A 24,466-nucleotide genomic window follows, 5' to 3' on the forward strand; every position below is an offset into this window, starting at 1 on the left:
AACTGCTTCAGTTGCCAGCACCCACAGGGCAGTCATAGGCACCTGTGACTCCTGTAACTCCCTGAGGGACCTGATTCCCTCTGCTGGCCTCTGTGGATCCCTGTGTTCATATGGTACACATAAAACCACACATAGACATATAAATAAATTTTTAAAAGGTATTAAAAACAATGTATGAGATCCCGAGTATTCAGGGATTATACAGGGAGACAAGAACCATGGAGGTCTGTTCACTGTCACCACTTGAAGTGTTTCTGACGCAGCAGGTTCCTCACAGCAGCCTTCACATCCTTGTTCCTCAGGCTGTAGATGATGGGGTTCAACATGGGGTTCAGCACCCCATAAAACAAGGAGATGAGCTTGTCTGTGAGGTCCTGCTTGTCTGCCCCCCAGGGGTCCTTGGACTTGGGCTTCCCGTACATGAAGAGGATGGTCCCGTAGAAGACGATCACCACGGTGAGGTGGGCAGAACAGGTGGAGAAGGCTTTCTTCCTCCCCTCAGCAGAGGGGATCCTCAGGATGGTGGAGAGGATGAAGATGTAGGAGACAAAGATGAAGAGAACCGGGACCCCAAGGAAGATCACATTGGCCACCCCCATGCTGATGACATTGATGGAGATGTCGGCACAGGCCAGTTTCAGGACAGCCAGGATCTCACAGGTGAAGTGATTGATGACGTTGTCCCCAAAGAAGGGTAGCCTCATTGCTAAAGATATCTGAACAGTGGCAGTGATGATTCCAGAGGCCCAGGAGCTGGCGGCCATGGGCACATAGGCAGCCTTGTTCATGACCACTGGGAATCTAAGGGGGTTGCAGATGGCCACATAGCGATCAAACGCCATCATGCCCAGGAGCACACACTCTGTGGATCCCATGGCAAAGGACAGAAACATCTGCACAGCACAGCCTGAGAAGGAGATGGTCTTCCTGGGGGTGAGAAAGCCATCCAGGACCAAGGGGATTGAGGAGGTGGTGTAGCAGATGTCCAGGAAGGAGAGGTTCCCCAGGAAGAAGTACATGGGTGTGTGCAGGTGGGAGTCGAGGACGGTCGCCAGGATGAGGACCCCGTTGCCCAGCAGGATCACCAGGTACGTCAGCAGGATGAGCACGAAGAAGGTCTTCTCCAGCTTTGGGTGGGCGGAGAGGCCCAGGAGGATGAAGTGGGACACAGGGGAGGTCTCATTGGATCTGTCCATGTTTCCTCCTATATGGCAGGAACTCAGAAGGTCATTTTCAGGCGTCTCTGATGCCTGTAATGCCAAGGGAGCCTGTGAGAAAGAGCTTTGTGAGGAGCAATCGGCTCAGAGCTCTGATGACCTGTGAGCAGTGGTGGTCTGTGTTGTTCTGAGTCAAAGGCGGGGACCCTGAACACCACCTGCTTGGTGGTATCTGACCCTTGCAGAGATGTTTGAAATGTCACCTGAGTAAATTTAATTTTGTTAAACTATCACATTTAACATAGGTCTCACACATTTAGCCAAGGTTGGACCATTGGTGGGCAGTTCCTTTGACTGTGGCAAGAAATATTCTATTTTACTTGAAAAATTTCACCTAGGAAGCCTCTGTTTGGTTGAAACTCCTGCTACTGTTTGTCCTCATTTCCTGTCCATCCTTGTGTGAGCACATCTGTGGATCTGTCTGTCCCTGTGTGAACACGTCTGTGGGCCTGTCTGTCCCCATGTGAGCACATCTGTGGGCCTGTCCGTCCCTGTGTGAGCACGTCTGTGGGCCTGTCCGTCCCTGTGTGAGCACGTCTGTGGGCCTGTCCATCACTTTGTGAGCACGTCTGTGGGCCTGTCCATCCCTGTGTGAGCACGTCTGTGGGCCTGTCCATCCCTGTGTGAGCACGTCTGTGGGCCTGTCCATCCCTGTGTGAGCATGTCTGTGGGCCTGTCCATCACTTTGTGAGCACGTCTGTGGGCCTGTCCGTCCCTGTGTGACCACGTCTGTGGGCCTGTCCATCACTTTGTGAGCACGTCTGTGGGCCTGTCCATCCCTGTGTGAGCACATCTGTGGGCCTGTCCATCACTTTGTGAGCAAGTCTGTGGGCCTGTCCGTCCCTGTGTGAGCACATCTGTGGGCCTGTCCATCCCTGTGTGAGCACGTCTGTGGGCCTGTCCATCACTTTGTGAGCACGTCTGTGGACCTGTCTGTCCCTGTGTGAGCATGTCTGTGGGCCTGTCTGTTCCTGTGTGAGCACATCTGTGGGCCTGTCCATCCCTGTGTGAGCACGTCTGTGGGCCTGTCCATCACTTTGTGAGCACGTCTGTGGGCCTGTCCATCACTTTGTGAGCACGTCTGTGGGCCTGTCCGTCCCTGTGTGAGCACGTCTGTGGACCTGTCTGTCCCTGTGTGAGCATGTCTGTGGGCCTGTCTGTCCCCGTGTGAGCACATCTGTGGGCCTGTCCGTCCCTGTGTGAGCACGTCTGTGGGCCTGTCCATCCCTGTGTGAGCACGTCTGTGGGCCTGTCCATCCCTGTGTGAGCACGTCTGTGGGCCTGCCCATCCCTGTGTGAGCACGTCTGTGGGCCTGTCCATCACTTTGTGAGCACGTCTGTGGGCCTGTCCATCACTTTGTGAGCACGTCTGTGGGCCTGTCCGTCCCTGTGTGAGCACGTCTGTGGGCCTGTCCATCACTTTGTGATCACGTCTGTGGGCCTGTCCGTCCCTGTGTGAGCACATCTGTGGGCCTGTCCGTCCTAGTGTGAGCACGTCTGTGGGCCTGTCCGTCCCTGTGTGAGAACGTCTGTGGGCCTGCCCGTCCCTGTGTGAGCACGTCTGTGGGCCTGTCCGTCCCTGTGTGAGCACGTCTGTGGGCCTGTCCGTCCCTGTGTGAGCACGTCTGTCTGCTGCCTTCGTCCTCTTTCCTTATGCACCTTCATGATGCACGTGGTCCTGAGCCACTCACTTGTCCATTCCTATATTCACACAAATACCAAGTTCTTCTGGAATGCTCATTAAAGGAACTGTCATTGAGTCTACAAGCCAAAGTGCAGCCAGGAGGAGCAGACACTGACCCTTAGACCAGTCATCAAAGAAACTGGGGTCACACACTACCAACAAGAAGACCTGACTTCCCCCGAAAAGTCTAAATGGGCTTGGAAGAGGTGTCTTGTCTTGTCTTGTTTTGTCTTGCATTGACTTCCTCCCTCCTCCTCCTCCTTCTTTTTTTTCTTTCTTTCTTTCTTTCTTTCTTTCTTTCTTTCTTTCTTTCTTTCTTTCTTTCTTTCTTTCTTTCTTTCTTTCTTTCTTTCTTTCTTTCTCTTTCTTCCTTCCTCTCCTTCCTTTCCTTCCTCCTTCCTTCCTCTCCTTCCTTTCCTTCCTCCTTCCTTCCTCTCCTTCCTTTCCTTTCTCCCTTCCTCCTTCCTTCCTTTCCTTCCTTCCTTTCCTTCCTTCCTTCCTTCCTTCCATCCTTCCTTCCTCATTCCTTCCTTCCTTTCTTTCCTTCCTTCTTCCTTCCTTCCCTCCCTCCATTCCTCCTTCCTTCCTAACTAGCTCCTAACCACTCTTACTCAGACATCTCATTTATAGAGCTATGAAATAACACTTGGGGATTGTTTTGAGCTGTTAACTTGGTGTAGTTTGCTATGCAGCCAAGGGAGATTACTGACCTGTCCTTGATGTCTTTCATGGCTCTGCCGCCTACAAAAAACATCAATATACACAAATTGTTCCATTTAAAAAGAAGTAAGAATTGCAAAGTCAGCCTGCTAAGAAAAGGGAATGCTTGCCCCTGTGTTTGGGAAAACTCATCTGGACATATACATTCGGGATGTTACTAGCCCTTTTCCGGTAAACCAGGCAAGGTTGCAGTGTAAGGAGGGAGCAGACCTGAGGTTGGGAGGAGCAGTACAGGACTGGCTAGCTCCATGTGTTCTGCTTCCCAGCTCTCCCCATGATTCCCCTCTAGAGGAGATGAGAGCAGAGCTCTGTGTGGGTAGAGTGGGACCCTCTGCAAATCCCTCAGTGAGGCAGAGAGAGGGGAAGGAGCTCAGTGAGTGCATGGTTAAGCCAAGGAGACTGGGGGCTGGGCTGTCTGGGGCCATGTACTTCACACTGATCACCTCAGACAGCAGGGTCTGAAGAATGGAGTCCCACAGAGGCCTGTCTCTGGAGTACCAGGGCTGGTTTGCCTTCCCTGTGTGTCTGCTTTCAGAGTCCTGTGGACTCCTCACACTGTGTCACAGACTAGTCTCCTGTCTATTGCTATCTTCCTGTTTGTTGCTTTATTCTTTCTGTTTGGTGGAACACATTCTGGAATAACTTTTGAGAAAAGTGTATTGAAGACCTTACATGTCTCAACATATTTTACTCTATCTTTATTTTGGTGAGTGTATTATTCAGATTTCTCCTGAGAAACAGAACCAAGGTATATACGTGCGTGCGTGTGTGTGTGTGTGTGTGTGTGTGTGTGTGTCTGTGTCTGTGCACACTCAGGTGACCATATGATTATGAAGGCTGACAAGTCCCTGCTTGTGGTATGGAGCAAGCTGGACACTCTAGAAAAACCTCTGATGCAGTTCACAAAGCTGGAACTACTTTGTTTCTAGGAAAGGTAGATGTCTGCTGCACCACAGTAGACCCAGGGAAGAGGTACCGAGGAGACAGACCTGACGTATATTGGGAAGTAGACTTCACTGAGGCTAAAAGGCCTACAGGTGATACAGAATGAAGTCTGGTCACAGCTAGCAGCAGCCTATGCCCCAGGGACCCCTAAGACATCTCACCAGTTCCAGGTTGGGGATTCAGTCTATGTATGCCACCATCATGCTCAGACTTGGAACCTTGCTGGAAAGGTCCCCGCTTGGTCCTGCTCACCACCCCGACTGCAGTCAAGGTGGAAGGGATCACCGCCTGGATCCATGCTTCCCATGTGAAGCCCGCCCCCACGTCCCCAGACGACACCCCAAGACCTTCCCTTTGGCGAGTCCAGATGTCCGGAAACCCATTCAACCTCAAGATCATCAGGAAGACAGCGTCTACAGACGGTCATGAGGATCCCCCTTCTGATCATCCAACTGGTCCAGTGCCTAGGCAGCCTGCTGCCTCAGGGAGCCCCCCTGTCCTCACCAGCCCGTAACCTCACCTGGCAGGTGATAAATGGAATAGGAATTGTCATTTGGAGCCAATCCAAGGTTGCTACCCCTTACACTTTGTGGCCCGATCTATTTCCTGATATTTGCAAATTATCCATTGGAATCTGCGACTGGGACCTGGAGGGGTACTCTGATATTGGGAGGGCTCCCTCATTCTTCATGGAGGAGTGGCACACAGAAAACCCCATGGGGAGGCTGATGTAATAAGCATTGGAGAAGCCTACTCCAGACTCAGTCCTTCTATGTCTGTCCCGGGTTCCACCTCCCTCACTTCCTCAACTGAAAGTGTGGAGGCAAGCTAGAATTCTATAGTAAGAACTGGGGCTGTGAGACCTCTGGAGAAGCTTACTGGAAACCCTCCTCCAGCTGGGACTATATCAAGGTAGTGGTCAATTATTCTCTATTGGCCTACATGCTGGGGGCGAGGTCATGGAGGCCAAATGTGACAACTGGTTTCACCCATTGTGAATCACCTTTACTGAGCCAGGAAAAAAGGCTACCTCATGGACAATGGGATATATGTGGGGCTAAGAATGCACATCGAAGCACATGACCATGGGTTAGTGTTCACCATCACATTAAACATAGAGACCCCATATACACCCTGGGACTCAATAAGGCCCTGGCCCTTCCCAAGCCCAGGCCTAAGCCCACTCCTGAGCTTTCAGTGCCGGGTATGGTCCCCACCCTGGTGACTAGAGAGTTATTAGTCTTCCCCATCCTAATGCTCCCCCATAAGCTCCAGAATCTTATCAAGAATCTTATCTGACAGGCTTAATCCAGGGGAGCCTTTAAGGTCATCAATACAACTAACACTGAGGCTACCTGAGAATGTTGGCTCTGCTATGATGTTGCCCGCCCCCCTCCCCCATTATGAAGGCATTGCATACCTCGGAACACCCAATCAAGTCTCGGAGGCCCAAGCCTGCTGCTGGGCTCAGAAGGAAGTCAGATCTAACCTTTCTGCTGTAACTGGACAGGGACTGTATGTGAGGACGGTAGCCCCCACACACCAACACTTTTGTAATCAGACACTCTCAAACCCAGTATATCTTACACCCCTGATTGATGGATGGTGGGCCTGCTCTTCAGGCATAACCTCCTGCATAAATCTCTAGGTTCTTTCGACTAAATCTGATTTTTGTGTCCTAGTACAGTTGGTCCCCTGACTTATCTACCCCCATATGAAGAGCTACTGTCTTATTGGGACAAAAGACCCTCCAGAACCAAGAGAGAGCTAGGAATTTTCCTCTCTGTTTTACTGGGACTGGGACTTGGTGCTGCTGGGGCCGCCACTGGCTCCTCTGTGCTGGCCCAACAGCACCAGGCCTGTGGAGAACTCAGACAGGCCATAGACCCAGCCCTAAAGAGGTTCGAAAACTCCATCACTAAGCTTCACGTCTCTATTATGCCTCTCTCAGAAGTGGTGCTCCAGAACCAGAGAGGCTTAGATTTACTCTTCTACAACAGGGAGGATTATGTGCAGCCTTAAAAGAAGAATGTTGCTTTTATATAGATCATTCAGGGGAAATTAAAGATTCCCTAGCCAAAGTCAGATAAGGACTAGCCAACAGAAAGAGAGAGTGAGAACAGCGTCGGGATTGGTTCAAATTGTAGTTTAATTCTTCCCATGGCTTACTACGCTAATATCCACATTATTAGGCCTTCTTATTATCCTGCTATAGCTGCTGACCATTGGCTCCTGCATCCTTAATTGCTTGATAGCTTTTATCAGAGAGCATATAAGCACTGTTACAAGTTCTAATGCTGCGGCAACAGTACCAGGAACTAGGACAGAATGAGACCTCATTTCGGGATTGAAATGGTCATAAGAAAAAGGGATGAATGTAAGAACCCTGTCAGAAACAGCAGACCAGCTCCCCATGACCAAGGAGGGGGGCTCACAGCCGAACTGAAACTTTGCATTCTGCCCAAGACTGCCTGGGAGGGGAGGACAGATAGGAAAAGGTCTAAACAAGGAATCACCCTGCCAAGGGTGAGGACAGAGAGGGAAGTGACTTGACAAAAAGACAACATGAGGAAATACCACAAATACCACAAGGTGGGAAGGCAAGGCCGAACAACAGAGACAACCTCCCCATTCGAGTTTTTAAATGTTGCTAGGGTAACCAATGGCATTCGTCCAACTCAGGGGACCACTAAATATCCCGCCAAAATGTGTACAGAAAGTGTGTGCTTTGTGAGCTCAGGGTCTCCTCTTGCCTGCGTGCTGGGGCGGGGGGTGCAACGCTTATTGGAACAATAAACCTCTTGCAGTTTGCAGTGATTCCAGTCTCTGTTACCTTATTGAGTGGGGGGTCTTCCTACCGACTCTCACATTTCCCCAGTGCTGGGGGATGTTCCTGAATCTCACCCCAGCAAACCAGGCAAGCCCTCTAACTACTGCACACCACCGCCAGCCTCTTAACCTTTACACGTATTTTGTTATTTTGAACTTTATTTGGAGACAAGGTCTCTTACTAAGGAACCCAGACTGGTCTTGAACTTGCAATCTTCTTGCATCAGTCTCCTAAACAGCTGAAATTTCCAGCACATAAGAGGCATTCATTTTAGCTCACAGTTTGAGGAGGTACAGTCCACTGTGGTTGGGAAGGCAATGGGGCAGAAGCTACCTCTAGCCAGAGTAACGGGAGTCTGAGGGAGATGGTTAGTTACATCATGTTAGCACTCTGGAACATAGGGTGCTCTGGCTGAGCTCAGGGCCAAGCTATAGCCCTCCAATCTAGCCTCTCCACAGTGACTTGCCTCCCCTTGACTCCTTCTGAGGTTTCCACAAACACCACCCCATCTGGAGTCCAAGTACTCAGAGATATGAGCCTATAGGGGAAATTTGGCATCCACACCACAGTGGGTTTCTAAATTCGTTCTATCTTCCTCTTCAGACCTGCCCTGTTAGGATGGAAACATTGGAATGCACCCTGGTTAGTTCCCAGCTCCCTTAATTATAATAGTCACAAGATTGACATTTGTTTTACATTGTGGAGAAAGTTTCTGAAATCTGTCTTCCACCAGCACCTTCTCAACCTCTCTGCTTCACTGTTTATATATTGTTGGTGTTTAGGAGAAGGAGGGATGGCTCAGTGGTTTGAAGTACTTGCTGCTCTTTGGCAGAGGACCCAGCACCCAAGGCCAGTGGCTCACAACTGCCTGCAACTCCAGCCCCAGTAGGTCTGGCTCCCTTTGCTGGCTCTAAAGGCAAGGGCAAGCAAGTGTGTGCACACATACTCCAACACAAAACACACACATACAAACATACAAAAATGCAGTCACATACATAAATACACAGAAACAAAAAGTAAAATAAATTTAAAATACTGTCAGCTTATGAATAAGAAGTTGGAATTTATCCAGAGTTGTTGCTGTGTCCTATTCACTGGGCTCTGAAGGGTATGCATGAGTTTTGTGCTCAAAGGGAAAGGTACAATCACATAGGAGGGGAGAGATCACACTGGTTTGGCCCAGTTAAAGAGGAGCACACACCCCTGAGCTCCTGAAGCCATGATGCAGTTTCAGATATCACAGGATGTGTGTGTTTCTTTTCCCCAAAAAGAGTAGCAATCTAGGTGAATTCCAACTTGCATATCAGAAAATGAGATCCCCACCACACTCCTGTTTTTTAGAAGCACAGCCATTTCTGTCCTTTAAGTCACATGCCCTGCAGATCTTAGGTTTCAACATTTTAATTTTGTTCTGTTTTCTAGTACATGTGGAATACCATTTTCAGATAGCCACATGTCCCATGCAGCTCCTTTCGGGTACACAACTGTGGGTGTGCACAGCTAAGAAGCAAGAACCAGGGGAATATCTGACCTACCAACACTACTAGGTGAAGCTTTTCTTAAGGATCACCAGGTTCCTCACAGCGGACCTCACATCCTTGTTCCTCAGGCTGTAGATGATGGGGTTCAACATGGGGGTCAGCACCCCATAGAAGAGGGAGATGAGCTTGTCTGCGAGGTCCTGCTTGTCTGCCCCCTGGGGGTCCTTGGACTTGGGCTTCCCGTACATGAAGAGGATGGTCCCGTAGAAGATGATCACCACGGTGAGGTGGGCGGAGCAGGTGGAGAAGGCCTTCTTCCTCCCCTCAGCAGAGGGGATCCTCAGGATGGTGGAGAGGATGAAGACGTAGGAGAAAGAAATAAAGAGAACTGGGACTGCCAGAAAGATTATATTTGTCACCCCCATGCTGATGACATTGATGGAGATGTCGGCACAGGCCAGTTTCAGGACAGCCAGGATCTCACATGTAAAATGATTGATGACATTGTCCCCACAGAAGGGCAGCCGCATTGCAAGGGATGTTTGAACCACAGAGGCAGCCATTCCAGCCACCCAGGAGCTGGTGGCCATGGGCACATAGGCAGCCTTGCTCATGACCACTGGGTACCTAAGGGGGTTGCAGATGGCCACATAGCGATCAAACGCCATCATACTCAGGAGCACACACTCCGTGGCTCCCATGGCAAAGGAGAGAAACATCTGCACAGCACAGCCTGAGAAGGAGATGGTCTTCCGGGGGGTCAGGAAGCTGTCCAGAATGAGGGGGACCGAGGATGTGGTGTAGCAGATGTCCAGGAAGGAGAGGTTCCCCAGGAAGAAGTACATGGGTGTGTGCAGGTGGGAGTTGAGGACGGTCACCAGGATGAGGACCCCGTTGCCCAGCAGGATCACCAGGTAGGTCAGCAGGATGAGCACGAAGAAGGTCTTCTCCAGTTTGGGGTGGGCGGAGAGGCCCAGGAGGACAAAGTGGGACACAGGGGAGGTCTCATTGGATCTGTCCATGTTTCCTCCTATATGGCAGGAACTCAGAAGGTCATTTTCAGGCGTCTCTGATGCCTGTAATGCCAAGGGAACCTGTGAGAAAGAGCTTTGTGAGGAGCAATCGGCTCAGAGCTCTGATGACCTGTGAGCAGTGGTGGTCTGTGTTGTTCTGAGTCAAAGGCGGGGACCCTGAACAGCACCTGCTTGGTGGTATCTGACCCTTGCAGAGATGTTTGAAATGTCACCTGAGCAAATTTAATTTTGCTAAACTAATCACATTTAAAGCAGGTGTCATATATTTAGCTAAGTTTGGACCATTGGTGGGCAGTTCATTTGACTGTGGCAAGAAGTATTGTGTTTTACTAGAAAAATTTCACCCAGGAAGCCTCTGTTTGGTTGAAATCCCTGCTACTGTTTGTCTTCATTTCCTGTCCGTCCCCGTGTGAACACATCTGTGGACCTGTCTGTCCCTGTGTGAGCACGTCTGTGGACCTGTCTTTGTCCTCTTTCCTTACTCACCTTCATGATGCACAGGGTCCTGAGCCACTCACTTGTCCATTCACATATTCACACAAATACCAAGTTCTTCTGGAACATGTATTAAAAGAACTGTCATTGACAACCACTGTCATTGGCCAGGGTGTGGGAATCACTAAGCCCTTCCTCCTGTGTGGAGAGGCTCACCTTGGACCTCACTATTACTGAGGCATACTGATCACATACAAGGAACATGCGATGTCATGAATTGCTCCCTTTGGCCTTCCTTACACATCCCTGCTCTGTTCCTTCCTCTCACTGTTCGACTTCCCTGTGGCGCTTAACATAAGGAAGGAAGCCAGGAATGTGGCTGGCCCACAAGAGCTTCTTTGTTCTTCTAAACGTGTTCTCAGTTCAACACGTACACACTTGCTTCCAAGCACAGCAACCTCAGTCTGAACCCCTGGATCTACTTGGTACCAGGAGAGAACTGACTCCCACCATCATCCTCTGACATCCCTGTGTGTGCCTTTGTGTGTGCATGTGCACACACAAATAAAAATATGATCTCAAAAATTGTTTCTTAAGGTCTAGGGAGCTAATTTAGTGGTAGAGTGCTCACCTATGGGCCTGGGCTACACACACACACACACACACACACACACACACACACCATGCTATCTTACCTTTTTGATAAGTATGTTGGTAAAATCCTTATTTAAGATCTAGAAATAGCCCGTCAGTCAGAAATAGCCAATCTGCCTTAAGCATCAGCCAAGGAGTGAGACCCTCAGCTCATGATTGGTTTTCTTGTTTTCTTCTCAGTTTGGATAAATCCGCAAAGGAACACTGGAGACATACACAAAGCCATTTAAAGCCCACCTTGCTTTTGGGATTATTCCATTCCCTGATGTGATTTGAAGTTACAAAACTGAAGTGTCAAAGTTAAGAAAGTTTCTGTGCTCCTGGGACTATGTCCCCATGATCCAATTAATCTAAAATTCCTCCAGAGATACTTTGTTGTTGACAAGCTCTGGAGAAGAAGGGTCATCCTGGCCCTGTTGGAATAGAGGCTGATAAGAACTCTCAGTACATAGTATACTAATCTGGGGAGATTGTGAGACCCACACATTGCAAAAGGAAAAGTGGTTTCAGATGCTTGGCTGTTTGCAAATTCAAGAGCTCAGTACTGTACAGAATCAAGAAATCTCAAAGGTTCCTGGACCCAAGCACAGAAGTTGCAAGCTCCTGCCACAGTCCAGACCTTAAAGGGCATTAGAAGGGACATGAGTCAATCTGACCATGATTCTTGACACTTGCCACCAAGCCTGGCAAACCTTAATGTTTGGTCAAACCTGAGTTTGATCCCCAGGACCCACACACACACACACACACAGTAGAAGGAGAGAACTGACTCTTGCAAGTCATCTTCTGACCTTACATGTGGTACGCATGTGGACTGACACAAATTTGCATTCAAACACCATAAATAAACAAATTCAATTATAACTTAAGTAGAATGACAAATATTATAGTTTAGGAAAAAAAACCAAAATCATATCATGTGTGCCTTATTCAGGATGAAAATTATAAACTAGAATTTTCCAGTATGTGATGCAGTCTTGCTCTGCCTTCTCACTTCAGGACTGTGGGAGCGCCTCAGTTCCCTACTGAAAGACTTCCTTATATTTCTTTGAGAGTGGAGACTACTGAGTTTTGCAGAAGTTACTTACTTCTGGGCAGATTCCCACAATTCCCCATCCTCCAGTGAGACATCAGTATCCAGGTATTGTGAAGGGCTCTTTCCCAGTGTGATTAAAGCCCCGTGATATTTGATCTTACGATTATCCAGTTGAATCTGGTGTGATTAGGTGAGCAGTCTTATTTACTGAATGGAAAGGAGTCTACACACTAAAGTTCAGCCACAAGGAGCAGACACTGACCCTTGGACCAGTCATCAAAAAAACTAGGGTAACAGACTACCAACAAGAAGACCTGAGCTTCCCCAAAATCTAAATGAGCTTGGAAGAGGTGTCTTGTCTTATCTTGTCTTGTCTTTTCTTGTCTTGTCTTGTCTGGTCCTGTCCTCTCCTTTCCTGTCCTGTCCTGTCCTGCCTTGCCCTTCCCTTCCCTTCCATACCATTCCTTCCCTCCCTTCTGTCTTCCCTCCCTCCCTCCTTCTTCTTTCACTCTCTTTCCTTCTTTCTTTCCTTCTATCTTTCTTTCTTTCCTCCTCTTCCTCCTCCTTCTTCTTTTTCTCCTTTTTTCTCTTTCTCCCTGTCTCTGTTTCTCTGTCTCTGTCTGTCTGTCTATCTTTCTCTCTCTCCCCTGTCTCTCTCTCTCTTATGAGTTTCCAGACACTCTTATTGAGACATCTCATTTATAGAGCTATGAAATAACACTTGGGGATTGTTTTGAGCTGTTAACTTGGTGTAGTTTGCTATGCAGCCAAGGGAGATTACTGACCTGTCCTTGATGTCTGTCATGGCTCTGCCGCCTACAAAAAACATCAATATACACAAATTGTTCCATTTAAAAAGAAGTAAGAATTGCAAAGTCAGCCTGCTAAGAAAAGGGAATGCTTGCCCCTGTGTTTGGGAAAACTCATCTGGACATATACATTCGGGATGTTACTAGCCCTTTTCCGGTAAACCAGGCAAGGTTGCAGTGTAAGGAGGGAGCAGACCTGAGGTTGGGAGGAGCAGTAGAGGAGTGGCTAGCTCCATGTGTTCTGCTTCCCAGCTCTCCCCATGATTCCCCTCTAGAGGAGATGAGAGCAGAGCTCTGTGTGGGTAGAGTGGGACCCTCTGCAAATCCCTCAGTGAGGCAGAGAGAGGGAAAGGAGCTCAGTGAGTGCATGGTTAAGCCAAGGAGACTGGGGGCTGGGCTGTCTGGGGCCCTGTACTTCACATTGATCACCCCAGACAACAGGGTCTGAAGAACGGAGCCCCACAGAGGCCTGTCTCTGGAGTACCAGGGCTGGTTTGCCTTCCCTGTGTGTCTGCTTTCAGAGTCCTGTGGACTCTTCGCACTGTGTCACAGACTAGTCTCCTGTCTATTGCTATCTTCCTGTTTGTTGCTTTATTCTTTCTGTTTGGTGGAACATATTCTGGAATAACTTTTGAGAAATGCGTATTGATGATCTTATTTGTCTGAACATATTTTATTCAATCTTTGTAAATGACTGATATTTTGGTGTGTTTATTATTCAGGGTTCTCCAGAGAAACAGAAACAACGTGTGTGTGTGTGTGTGTGTGTCTGTGCATGCTCAGGTGACCATATGATTATGAAGGCTGACAAGTCCCTGCTTGTGCTATGGAGCAGGCTGGACACTCTAGAACAACCTCTGATGCAGTTCACAAAGCTAGAGCTGCCTTTTTTCTAAGAAAAGTAGAGCCTTTGAAAGTACAGAGTCACAATTAATTTATTCTTGGTGCTATAATAGCAATCACCAGAAGAGGACAGAACATACAATTACACACAGTACACATTGTATGTGCCAATATGAGTGAGTATGTTATTGGCTAATGCACTTAGGCTGTAATGCTTAATGTCATTTCTGTAGGGTAGTTTTAATTATAAAAATGTTTGCTGTGTATCGTTTGTCAAATTACAATAGCAACAGCCAGATCCATCTCATGATTTCATGTCTCCTTGGTATATCATGTTCTCTTGCACATAAAAGTGGACTCTATGTTGATCATAAAGTCTCAGGACTAAAATGGATGTGCGGCACATGGAAAAGAGGAGAATCTGGGCATGCAGACATGAAGAACCATTGTTCCCTAACTTTAGAACTAATTTGAAGAGTGGAAGATTTTTAAAATGTACTTTATATCTATATATATTTATTTGTTTTTATTAATTATTTATAATTATGCACATATTTATTTTATAACAATATATTACATTATTATCATTATTAATATTATTATTTTATTTTCTTTATATCCCGAGCTCAGTTTTCCTTCTTCTTCTTCACTGTCCTCTCTCCCCACTTCTCCTCTCCCCATCTACCCTGCTGTTTCTCATTCTGAAAATGGGAGGCCTCCCATAGTTGTCAACCAGCCCTGGCATATCAAGTTGCAGTAAGACTAGATGTGTGCTCTCCTATTAAGGTGAGATGAGGCAGCTCAGTAAGAGGAATGGGTCCCAAAGACAGGCACTAGAGTCAGAGATGGCCCCTGCTCAAGGGCAATTTCTTTACTGATAGACACACTTTAGGACAAAGCTTTTTGCTTTTGAAATTTATAGTATTTTTTGTGCTTGAAGAAAGGATAAAGGACTTTCTCCACAAATTCTTATATTTTTGGTTGTGAGCCTAGCTCTTAATGGCTTAGCTACAATGGAAAAATAAAAACATCTTCAACAAATGGTGTTGGTCCAACTGGATGCCTGCCTGTAGAAAAATGCAAATAGATCCATATCTATCATCCTGCACAAAACTCAAGTCCAAATGGATCAAAGATCTCAACATAAAACTGGATACACAAAATCTAATTGAAGAGAAAGTGAGAAATAGTCTTGACTGTATTGGTATAGGAGACAATTTCCTGACCAGAAAACTCATATCTCAGGCACTAAGATCAACACCTCATAAATGGGACCTCAAGAAACTGAAAAGATTCTGTAAGGTGAAGGACACTGTAAATAGGACAAAATGGCAGCCTGGAGAATGGGAAAAGATCTTTACCAAACTTGTATCTGATAGAGGGCTGATATCCAAAATATATAAAGAACTCACTCAAGAAGTTAGATACCAACAACCCAAATAACCCAATTAAAAAATGGGACACAAAGCTAAACAGAATTCTCACCAGAACAATCTCTAATGGCCAAGAAATGCTCGAAGGAACGCTCAATGTCCTTAGTCATCAGGGAAATACAAATCAAAATGACTCTGAGATTCTACCTTATGCCAATTGGAATGGCTTAGATAAAAAAACTCAAGTGACAGCTCATTCTGGAGAGGATGTGGAGCAAGGGGAGCACTTCTCCATTGCTGGTGGGAGTCCAAACTGGTACAACCATTCTGAAAAAGAATGTTGGCTATTTCTCAGAATATTGGGAATAGTTTTACCTCAAGACAATGCCACTCTAGGGCATATACCCAAAAGATACTCCATGATAACTCAAGGACACTTGCTCAACTACATCCACAGCAGCTTTATTCATAATAGCCAGACCCTGCGAGCAACCCAGATATTCCTCAACTGAAGAATGGATAAAGAAAATGTAGTTCATTTACACAACAGAATACTACTTAGCTATTAAAAACAAGGACATCATGAAATTTTCAGGCAAATGGATGGAACAAGAAAATATCATCCTGTCTTAGTCAGGGTTTCTATTCCTGCACAAACATCATGACCAAGAAGCAAGTTGGGGAGGAAAGGGTTTATTCAGCTTACACTTCTGCATTGCTTTTCATCACAAAAGGAAGTCAGGACTGGAACTCAAGCAGGTTAGGAAGCAGGAGCTGATGCAGTGGCCATGGAGAGATGTTCCTTACTGACTTGCTCAGCCTGCTCTCTTATAGAACCCAAGAACACCAGCCCAAAGGTGGTACCACCCACAATGGGCCCTCCCAACTTGATGACTAATTGAGAAAATGCCCCACAGCTGGATCTCATGGAGGCACTTCCCCAACTGAAGCTCCTTTCTCTGTGATAACTCTAACCTGTGTCAAGTTGACACACAAAACTAGCCAGTACAATTGACCCCTTGTCAACTTGACACACAAACACATCACTATTAAGCCTCAACCCTTACTTTCTTATTCATCCCCAAGATCTAAATTACTCTAAAAGTCCCACAGTCTTTACATATTAAAAGTTCAATCACCTTAAAATGTCCAATATCTTTAAAATTCAACGTCTTTTAAAAGTTCAAAGTCTCTTAACTGTGGGCTCCACTAAAATGCTTTCTTCCTTCAAGAGGGAAACATATCAGGGCACAGCCACAACCAAAAGGAAAATTCAAACTCCAATGGTTCAATGTTTGGGATCCAACTCACGATCTTCCAGGCTACTCCAAGGATTTGGGTCACTTCTCCTGCTCTGCCCTTTGTAGCACACAGTTTGTCTTCTAGGCTCCATCTGCCTGTACTCCACTGCTGCTGTTCTTGGTAGTCATCGCATGGTACTGGCATCTCCAAAACACTGCTATCTTCCACTGTAATTAGGCTTCACCAATAGCCTCTCATAGGCTCTCTTCATGGTGACAAGCCTCTGCTCCTATGCATGACCCATTCAAGTCCTGGGCCATCAATTGCAACTGAGGCTGCACCTTCACCAATGGCCTTCCATGGCCTCTCACTGCCAAGAGCCTCAGCTGCTCTTCATGATCCCTTCATGTCTTCAAAACCAGAGCCATCTGGGTGACTCTTACACAGTACCAAGTCCAGCCACAGCACAAAATACAACTGTGGCTATCTCTGGAACACAGCCTCTGTGCTCTCAGAAAACACTTCCCAGAAGATTTCACCGCAGAGGTGCTGGTCTCTTCTTAATCACCGCTAATTTCTTAGCTCCAGCTAACCAGTATCAGTAGTAACACAAAGGTTTCGCTTTAGTGGTTCTGGTATCTTGTTAATCACAGCTAATTCTTCAGCCGCAGCTAACCAAAACCACAGAGTCTTCACAATAAAAACATGGCCCCTTTAAGAGTCTAATCTTCCCTCTGAAATTTCACAAGCCAGGTCTCCATTTTCTGCACTGTTCGTAACATTGTCTTCCAAGTTCCTACAGAACTTTCCACAGAGCTCTTAATATCCTAATGGCTTTTCTAGCTCAAAGTTCCAAAATCCTTCCACAGTCTTCCCCAAAACATGGTCAGGTTGTCACGGGAATACCCCACTCCTGGTACCAATTTGTCTTGGTCAGGGTTTCTATTCCTGCACAAACATCATGACCAAGAAACAAGTTGGGGAGGAAAGGGTTTATTCAGCTTACACTTCTGCCTTGCTGTTCATCACAAAAGGAAGTCAGGACTGGAACTCAAGCAGATTAGGAAGCAGGATCTGATGCAGTGGCCATGGAGAGATGTTCCTTACTGACTTGCTCAGCCTGCTCTCGTATAGAACCCAAGAACACCAGCCCAAAGGTGGTACCACCCACAATGGGCCCTCCCCACTTGATGACTAATTGAGAAAATGCCCCACAGCTGGATCTCATGGAGGCACTTTCCCAACTGAAGCTCCTTTCTCTGTGATAACTCCAACCTGTGTCAAGTTGACACACAAAACCAGCCAGTACACCACCTAAGTGAGGTAATCCAGACCCAAAAGGAAATGCATGGTACTTACTCACTTATAAGTGGATATTAGCCATAAAGTACAGGAAACCTAAAGAAGCCAAACAACAAGGATGGCCTAAGGGAGATTGTTTGAATCTTAATCAGAACGGGAGATAAAATAGACATTGGAGGTGAATGGGGGGAGGTGACTGGATGGGGAGGAAATAGAGAGGTGAATGGGGGGATCAAGAGAAGGGAGGGGGTTGGGAGTACGACAGAAATGGACAATGGGCAGAGAAAGCATCTCCAGGATGTGCCAGAGAACTGGGGTGAGGAAGAAGGCCTCAGGGTGTCTATGAGGGTGATTCTAACTAAGATTCCTAGCAGTATTGGATATGAAGCCTAAAGGGGCCACCTTCTGTCACCAGGCAGGACTCCCAGTGGAGGGATAAAGACAGCAACCCACCTAGAAAACCTTCCACCTAAAAGGTGTCCTGCCTACAAATGTGCAGAGATAAAGATGGAACAGAGATGGAAGAAATGTCCAAACAATGACTTTCCCAACTTGAGACCCATTCATTCTGTGAGCAAGAACCAATCCCTGACACTATTAATGATACTCTGTTATGTTTTCAGACAAAAGCCTAACATAACTGTCCTCTGAAAGACTCCACCCAGGAACCAATGGAAACAGATGCAGAGACCCACAGCCAAACATCAGATGGAGTTCAGGGAGTCTTGTGGACGAGTTGGAGAAAGGATTGAGGGGTCCAAAGGGAATAGGGATTCCACGAGAAGACAAAGAGTCAACTAACCTGGACTCTTGGGGGCTCCCAGAGTCTGAACTACCAACCAAAGAGCAAGCATGGGTGGACCTAAACCCCCAGCACATATGTAGCAGATGTGCAGCTGGGTCTTCATGCGAGTCCTCAACACATGAATGTGTTGCCTGCCTGTGGATTCTGTTCCCCTAACTGGGCCACCTTGTCTGGCCTCAGTGGGAAAGGAAACACCTAGTCCTGCAGTGACATGATGGGTCAGGGTGGGGTGATACCAGGGGGCAATTCCTTCTTCTCAGAGGAGAGGAGAGAGTGGAGGGGAAGATCTTATATGGAAGGACAGAGAGGAGGGTGGCTGTGATTAGGATATAAAGAGAATAAGTAAATTAATTAATGAAAAATACACAAATACCCGAATAAGGCAGCAGCTGGCCATCCAGGGTCAGTCTATGATATAACTGCTCCTTAGCCCAGGCAATGAGAGAGGCTTAGTGTTAGCCATTAACCCTTCATTGGACTATCACCAAAGCCTGGGAGGCTGTTTTCCCTCTGAGCATCAGTAGGGTTTCTCAGGTCAGAACTGTATGACTGCTTGTCTGCAGCGGCATCACTACAGCCATGGACAGAGTCCACCACAGAGTAACATCACAACAGCTATGGTGTCATGAGGAAACAGGAGGTCCTCAGCCTGATACACTCTTAAGGATCAGCTGTAATACATGCAGCATATTATCGTGTGGCACATGAATATGTAGTTAGCTCAAACACAGCATATATATATATGTGTGTGTGTGTGTGTATAATTCCAAAATAGTCTATGTAATGAATATAATTTGCTTGTAAATGTACGTGTGAGCTATAATTTATAAATGCCATATATTAGCTCTATATTATATAATTCTACACACAATTGTGGAATTCTTTCTCTAGCTCGTTCCATCATGACAAGTTTTGACAACCTAAATAGCACCCTAGCATGCTGGTTGTGGTTTCTAAATTACCATTCATTCCTCAGTAAAGGAAATGAAGGGGTCTTAGAGAAAATGGCTGTATGCAGTTCTGCAGAGGAACTATGACCATCCAATGGGGACAGCTGAGCAAGTTTAAAGAACAAGATAGTCGTCAAAGAAGCCACCACGGACCTGCACATTTTGGGGAGCCAGGTACCTATAACTATACTTAAATAAAAAACCCTCCATTTATAGATCCAGTTACTAATCTATGGAAAATAGAGACACAGACAACACATAGATGTCACCAGGAAATGGAGACATGAAAATTTTTATAGTGTTTTTAGGTGGCAACTGTTTTCTTCAAATAGTTAATAGGGACATGGGCAAGTTGTGGGACCAGGGGGGAGGGAAGCAGAAGGAAGGGAGGGTGGGGAAACAGGACCAAAGGACGGAGAAGCGTGTAGATTGAGAGTAGTCATCATATGTAACTTATGCTGCTCCGAGTTCAGTCAGACAGACTGAAATAAAGCAGATCAGACAGTTCTGGTGCAGAGTGTGCTGGTACACGACTGTGATTCAGCACTTTGGAGGCTGAGGCAGGAGGATCAGGTTGAGGCCAACCTGGGTTACATGAGTCTCACAAAAAATAATGGAACAAGTGGGGTGTATATGTATATATGTGTGTATATGTATACATATATGTATGTATAGTATGTATATAAACTATATATATGGTCTTTTTCAGGGTTTGTATTCCTGCACAAACATCAGAACCAAGAATTTGGGAAGGAAAGGGTTTATTCAGCTTACACTTCCACACTGCTGTTCATCTCCAAAGAAAGTCAGGACTGGAACTCAAGCAGGTCAGAAGCAGGAGCTGATGCAGAGCCTGTCGAGGGATGTTACTTCCTGGCTTGCTTCCTCTAGCTTGCTCAGCCTGTTGTCTTATAGAACCCAAGACTACCAGTCCAGAGGTGGTACCATACCCAAGGGGCCCTCCCCCCCCTTGATCACTAATTGAGAAAATGCCCCACAGCTGGATCTTATGGAGACACTTCCCCAACTGAAACTCCTTTCTCTGTGTTAACTCCAGCTTGTGTCAAGTTGACACAAAACCAGTCAGTACGTAAGTATATATGCATATATACATACATATGTATATATGAATATGTATACATGTATATAAGTATATATACTTATCTATGTATACATGGATCTATGTATACATGTATATGTATATTCTGCTTACACTTTCATATAGTTGTTCATCAGGGAAGTCAGGGCAGGAATTCAAACAAGCAGGAACCTGGAGACCGGAGCTGATGCCTTGGGGTGTTGCTTACTGGCTAGCTCCTCATGGCTGGCTCAGCCTGCTTCCTCACAGACCCAAGGACCACCAGCTCAGGGCTGGTTCCATTAACAGTGGCCTGGGCCTGTCAGCATCGATCTCTACCTAGGAGAAAGCTCTACAGGCCCGCCTACAGCCGGACCTTATGAAGGCATTCTCTCAGTTGAGCTCCCCTCCTCTCAGATGACTACAGGTTTGGTAAACTTGACATAAAGCTAGCACCATGGCACCAATACTGGAGAGGGATACTGGAAGATTTATATAGAGACTGACCCTCTGGGATTTGCATCAAAATAACCCAGGAGAGGGACAAGTGAGGCAGGGACTTAGCTCAGTGGTAGAGTGGTTGCCCAGCTTATGCAAAGCCCTGGGATTGACTTCTCCACACTTTCCGCACGCCGTGGGGGCAGGCAGAGGAAGATGCTGTCTTTGGAGTGTGGATGAGCAGGACTGTGGCAGATCATGGTCAGTTCTGGGAGGTAATTGACTGGACTCTTTCTCCCACTTTCCTAAAGTTTTAAGTCATACTTCAAGGGGATCAGGGAAGAGGGAAAAAGGGGGTCACCCAAAATGTAGCCCTGTTTTCACACTGTGAGCCTCTGTTAGCTTGCTTGTCATTGTGACAAAATACCTGTCAGAAACAACCCCAGGAATAAGGAAGTGTTATTTGAGCTACTGTTTCCCCAGTGCTTGGGGCTGTTCCTGAGCCTCACCCCAGCTAGCCAGGCAAGTACTCTTACCACTGAACTGCACCACCAGCCTCTTTACCATCACACTTATTTCGTAATTTTCAACTTTATTTGGAGACAAGTTCTCTTACTAAGTAGCCCAGACTGGTCTTGAACTTGCAATCTTCTTGCATCAGTCTCCCAAACAGCTGGAATTTCCAGCACATAAGAGGCATTCATTTTAGCTCACAGTTTGAGGAGGTACAGTCCACTGTGGTTGGGAAGGCAACGGGGCAGAAGCCACCTCTAGCCAGAGTAACGGGAGTCTGAGGGAGATGGTTAGTTACATCATGTTAGCACTCTGGAACATGGGGTACTCTGGCTGAGCTCAGAGCCAAGCTATAGCCCTCCAATCTAGCCTCTCCACAGTGACTTGCCTCCCCTTGACTCCTTCCGAAGTTTCTACAAACCCCACCCCATCTGGGGACCAAGTATTCAAAGACATGAGCCTATAGGGGACATTTTACATCCACACCACAGTCAGGTTCTAAACTCGTTCTATCTTCTTCTTCAGACCTGCCCTGTTAGGATGGAAACATTGGGATGCACCCTGGTTAGTTCCCAGATCCCTTAATTATAATAGTCACAAGACTGACATTTGTTTTACATTTTGGAGAAAGTCTCTGAAATCTGTCTTCCACCAGCACCTTCTCAACCTCTCTGCTTCACTGTTTATATATTGTTGGTGTTTAGGAGAAGGAGGGGTGGCTCAGTGGTTTGAAGTACTTGCTGCTCTTTGGCAGAGGACCCAGAACCCAAGGCCAGAGGCTCACAACTGCCTGCAACTCCAGCCCCAGTAGGCCTGGCTCCCTTTGCTGGCTCTAAAGGCAAGGGCAAGCAGGTGTGTGCACACATACCCCAACACAAAACACACACATACAAACATACAAAAATGCAGTCACACACATAAATCCACAGAAACAAAAAGTAAAATAAATTTAAAATACTGTCAGCTTATGAATAAGAAGTTGGAATTTATCCAGAGTTGTTGCTGTGTCCTATTCACTGGGCTCTGAAGGGTATGCATGAGTTTTGTGCTCAAAGGGAAAGGTACAATCACATAGGAGGGGAGAGATCACACTGGTTTGGCCCAGTTAAAGAGGAGCACACACCCCTGAGCTCCTGAAGCCATGATGCAGTTTCAGATATCACAGGATGTGTGTGTTTCTTTTCCCCAAAGAGAGTAGCAATCTACTTAGAAAGGTGAATTCCAACTTGCATATCAGAAAATGATATCCTCACCCTACCCCTGTTTTTTACAAGCACAGCCATTTCTGTCCTTTAAGTCACAGCCCAGCAGATCTTAGGTTTCAACATTTTAATTATGTTCTGTTTTCCGGTACATGTGGAATACCATTTTCAGATAGCCACATGTCCCATGCAGCTCCTTTCGAGTACACAACTGTGGGTGTGCACAGCTAAGAAGCAAGAACAAGGGGAATATCTGACCTACCAACACTACTAGAAGAAGCTTTTCTTAAGGATCACCAGGTTCCTCACAGCGGACCTCACATCCTTGTTCCTCAGGCTGTAGATGATGGGGTTCAACATGGGGGTCAGCACCCCATAGAAGAGGGAGATGAGCTTGTCTGCGAGGTCCTGCTTGTCTGTCCCCCGGGGGTCCCTGGACTTGGGTTTCCCGTACATGAAGAGGATGGTCCCGTAGAAGAAGATCACCACGGTGAGGTGGGCAGAGCAGGTGGAGAAGGCCTTCTTCCTCCCCTCAGCAGAGGGGATCCTCAGGATGGTGGAGAGGATGAAGATGTAGGAGACAAAGATGAAGAGGACAGGGACCCCCAGGTAGATTATATTTGTCACCCCCATGATGATCACATTGATGGAGATATCAGCACAGGCCAGTTTCAGGACAGCCAGGATCTCACATGTAAAATGATTGATGACATTGTCCCCACAGAAGGGCAGCTTCATTGTAAGGGATGTTTGAACCATGGAGACAGTCATTCCAGCCACCCAGGAGCTGGTGGCCATGGGCACATAGGCAGCCTTGCTCATGACCACTGGGTATCTAAGGGGGTTGCAGATGGCCACATAGCGATCAAACGCCATCATGCCCAGGAGCACACACTCTGTGGATCCCATGGCAAAGGACAGAAACATCTGCACGGCACAACCTGAGAAGGAGATGGTCTTCCTGGGGGTCAGGAAGCTGTCCAGAACAAGGGGGATTGAGGAGGTGGTGTAGCAGATGTCCAGGAAGGAGAGGTTCCCCAGGAAGAAGTACATGGGTGTGTGCAGGTGGGAGTCGAGGACGGTCACCAGGATGAGGACCCCGTTGCCCAGCAGGATCACCAGGTAGGTCAGCAGGATGAGCACGAAGAAGGTCTTCTCCAGTTTGGGGTGGGCAGAGAGGCCCAGGAGGATGAAGTGGGACACAGGGGAGGAGGTGTGGTTGTTACTTTCCATGCTGTCTCTTCTGTTAACTGAAGCAAATGCTTTGGTCTGAGTCTGACATCTTTTGTTTCCCACAGGGCCAGGACATCAGGCCTGCAACCCCAGTGATCAGAAGATGGTTCTGAAAGCCCACAGCAGGGGTTCTTGCAAGGAGACAAGCAACAAAATCAGTATCGATGATTGTGAGTTAAAGATGCCAACATCACCAATCTGGTTAATTGAATGCATCTGATCAATAAAATGACACCCAAAACTGTCACTGTGTTCATGTTGTGTCCTATATAACAGCTCACCTGTCACTCAGTGAAGTGACTAAATGTATTTCATGTTACCCCTGCTTTGTGACAGATGTTAGAGACATAAGTTGCCTCTCTATATATCTCTCCCTCCCTGTTTCCCTCTCTTCCTCCTCTCCTTCCTTCCCTTTCCTTTCTCTTTCCATTCTGTTTCTATCTTGTTTGTTTGTTTGTTTTCGTTTGTTTTCTGAGTCTTATTCAGGCTACCCTGGCTTGCCTTGAAACTCATGGCAATCCTCCTGCCTTAGCCTCCTGCGTGCTGGGATTATAGTTGTAAGCCACCACACAGCCAAAACGATAGCTTTGATCCAGGTCCTTCTCAGATAAAACACACCTTGTTTCTATCCATTTGGTTCTA

The 24,466-nt window shown here is 47.0% G+C and overlaps 3 protein-coding genes across 3 annotated transcripts; all 3 read right to left on the bottom strand.

Moving 5' to 3' along the window:
- Window positions 1–236: 236 nt before the first annotated feature.
- Window positions 237–1,196, bottom strand: LOC127679881 (olfactory receptor 13C7-like). The gene has a single exon (XM_052175467.1). It carries the CDS (start codon window positions 1,194–1,196, stop codon window positions 237–239), a length of 960 nt encoding a protein of 319 aa, XP_052031427.1.
- A 7,739-nt stretch (window positions 1,197–8,935) lies between these two features.
- Window positions 8,936–9,899, bottom strand: LOC127679880 (olfactory receptor 13C7). Its single transcript, XM_052175466.1, has one exon. The coding sequence runs from the start codon at window positions 9,897–9,899 to the stop codon at window positions 8,940–8,942; it is 960 nt and encodes a 319-aa protein (XP_052031426.1). The 3' UTR covers window positions 8,936–8,939.
- Window positions 9,900–16,583: 6,684 nt separating this feature from the next.
- On the bottom strand, window positions 16,584–23,824 carry LOC127679882 (olfactory receptor 13C7-like; the record flags this gene model as incomplete). The annotated part of the gene is made up of 2 exons (XM_052175468.1): window positions 22,889–23,824; window positions 16,584–16,592 (listed from the first exon to the last, which is right to left on the bottom strand). Coding segments are annotated over exons 1-2 (945 nt in total), but the record flags the coding sequence as incomplete, so codon positions are not given.
- Window positions 23,825–24,466: the final 642 nt, after the last annotated feature.

This window comes from Apodemus sylvaticus, chromosome 3, assembly GCF_947179515.1.
Source record: "Apodemus sylvaticus chromosome 3, mApoSyl1.1, whole genome shotgun sequence".
NCBI classification, from domain to species: Eukaryota; Metazoa; Chordata; class Mammalia; order Rodentia; family Muridae; genus Apodemus; species Apodemus sylvaticus.

What these genes read in the sequence shown, in the direction of transcription:
- LOC127679881 (XM_052175467.1), bottom strand. Translation starts at nt 1,196, where the DNA reads ATGGACAGATCCAATGAGACCTCCCCTGTGTCCCACTTCATCCTCCTG.
- LOC127679880 (XM_052175466.1), bottom strand. Translation starts at nt 9,899, where the DNA reads ATGGACAGATCCAATGAGACCTCCCCTGTGTCCCACTTTGTCCTCCTG.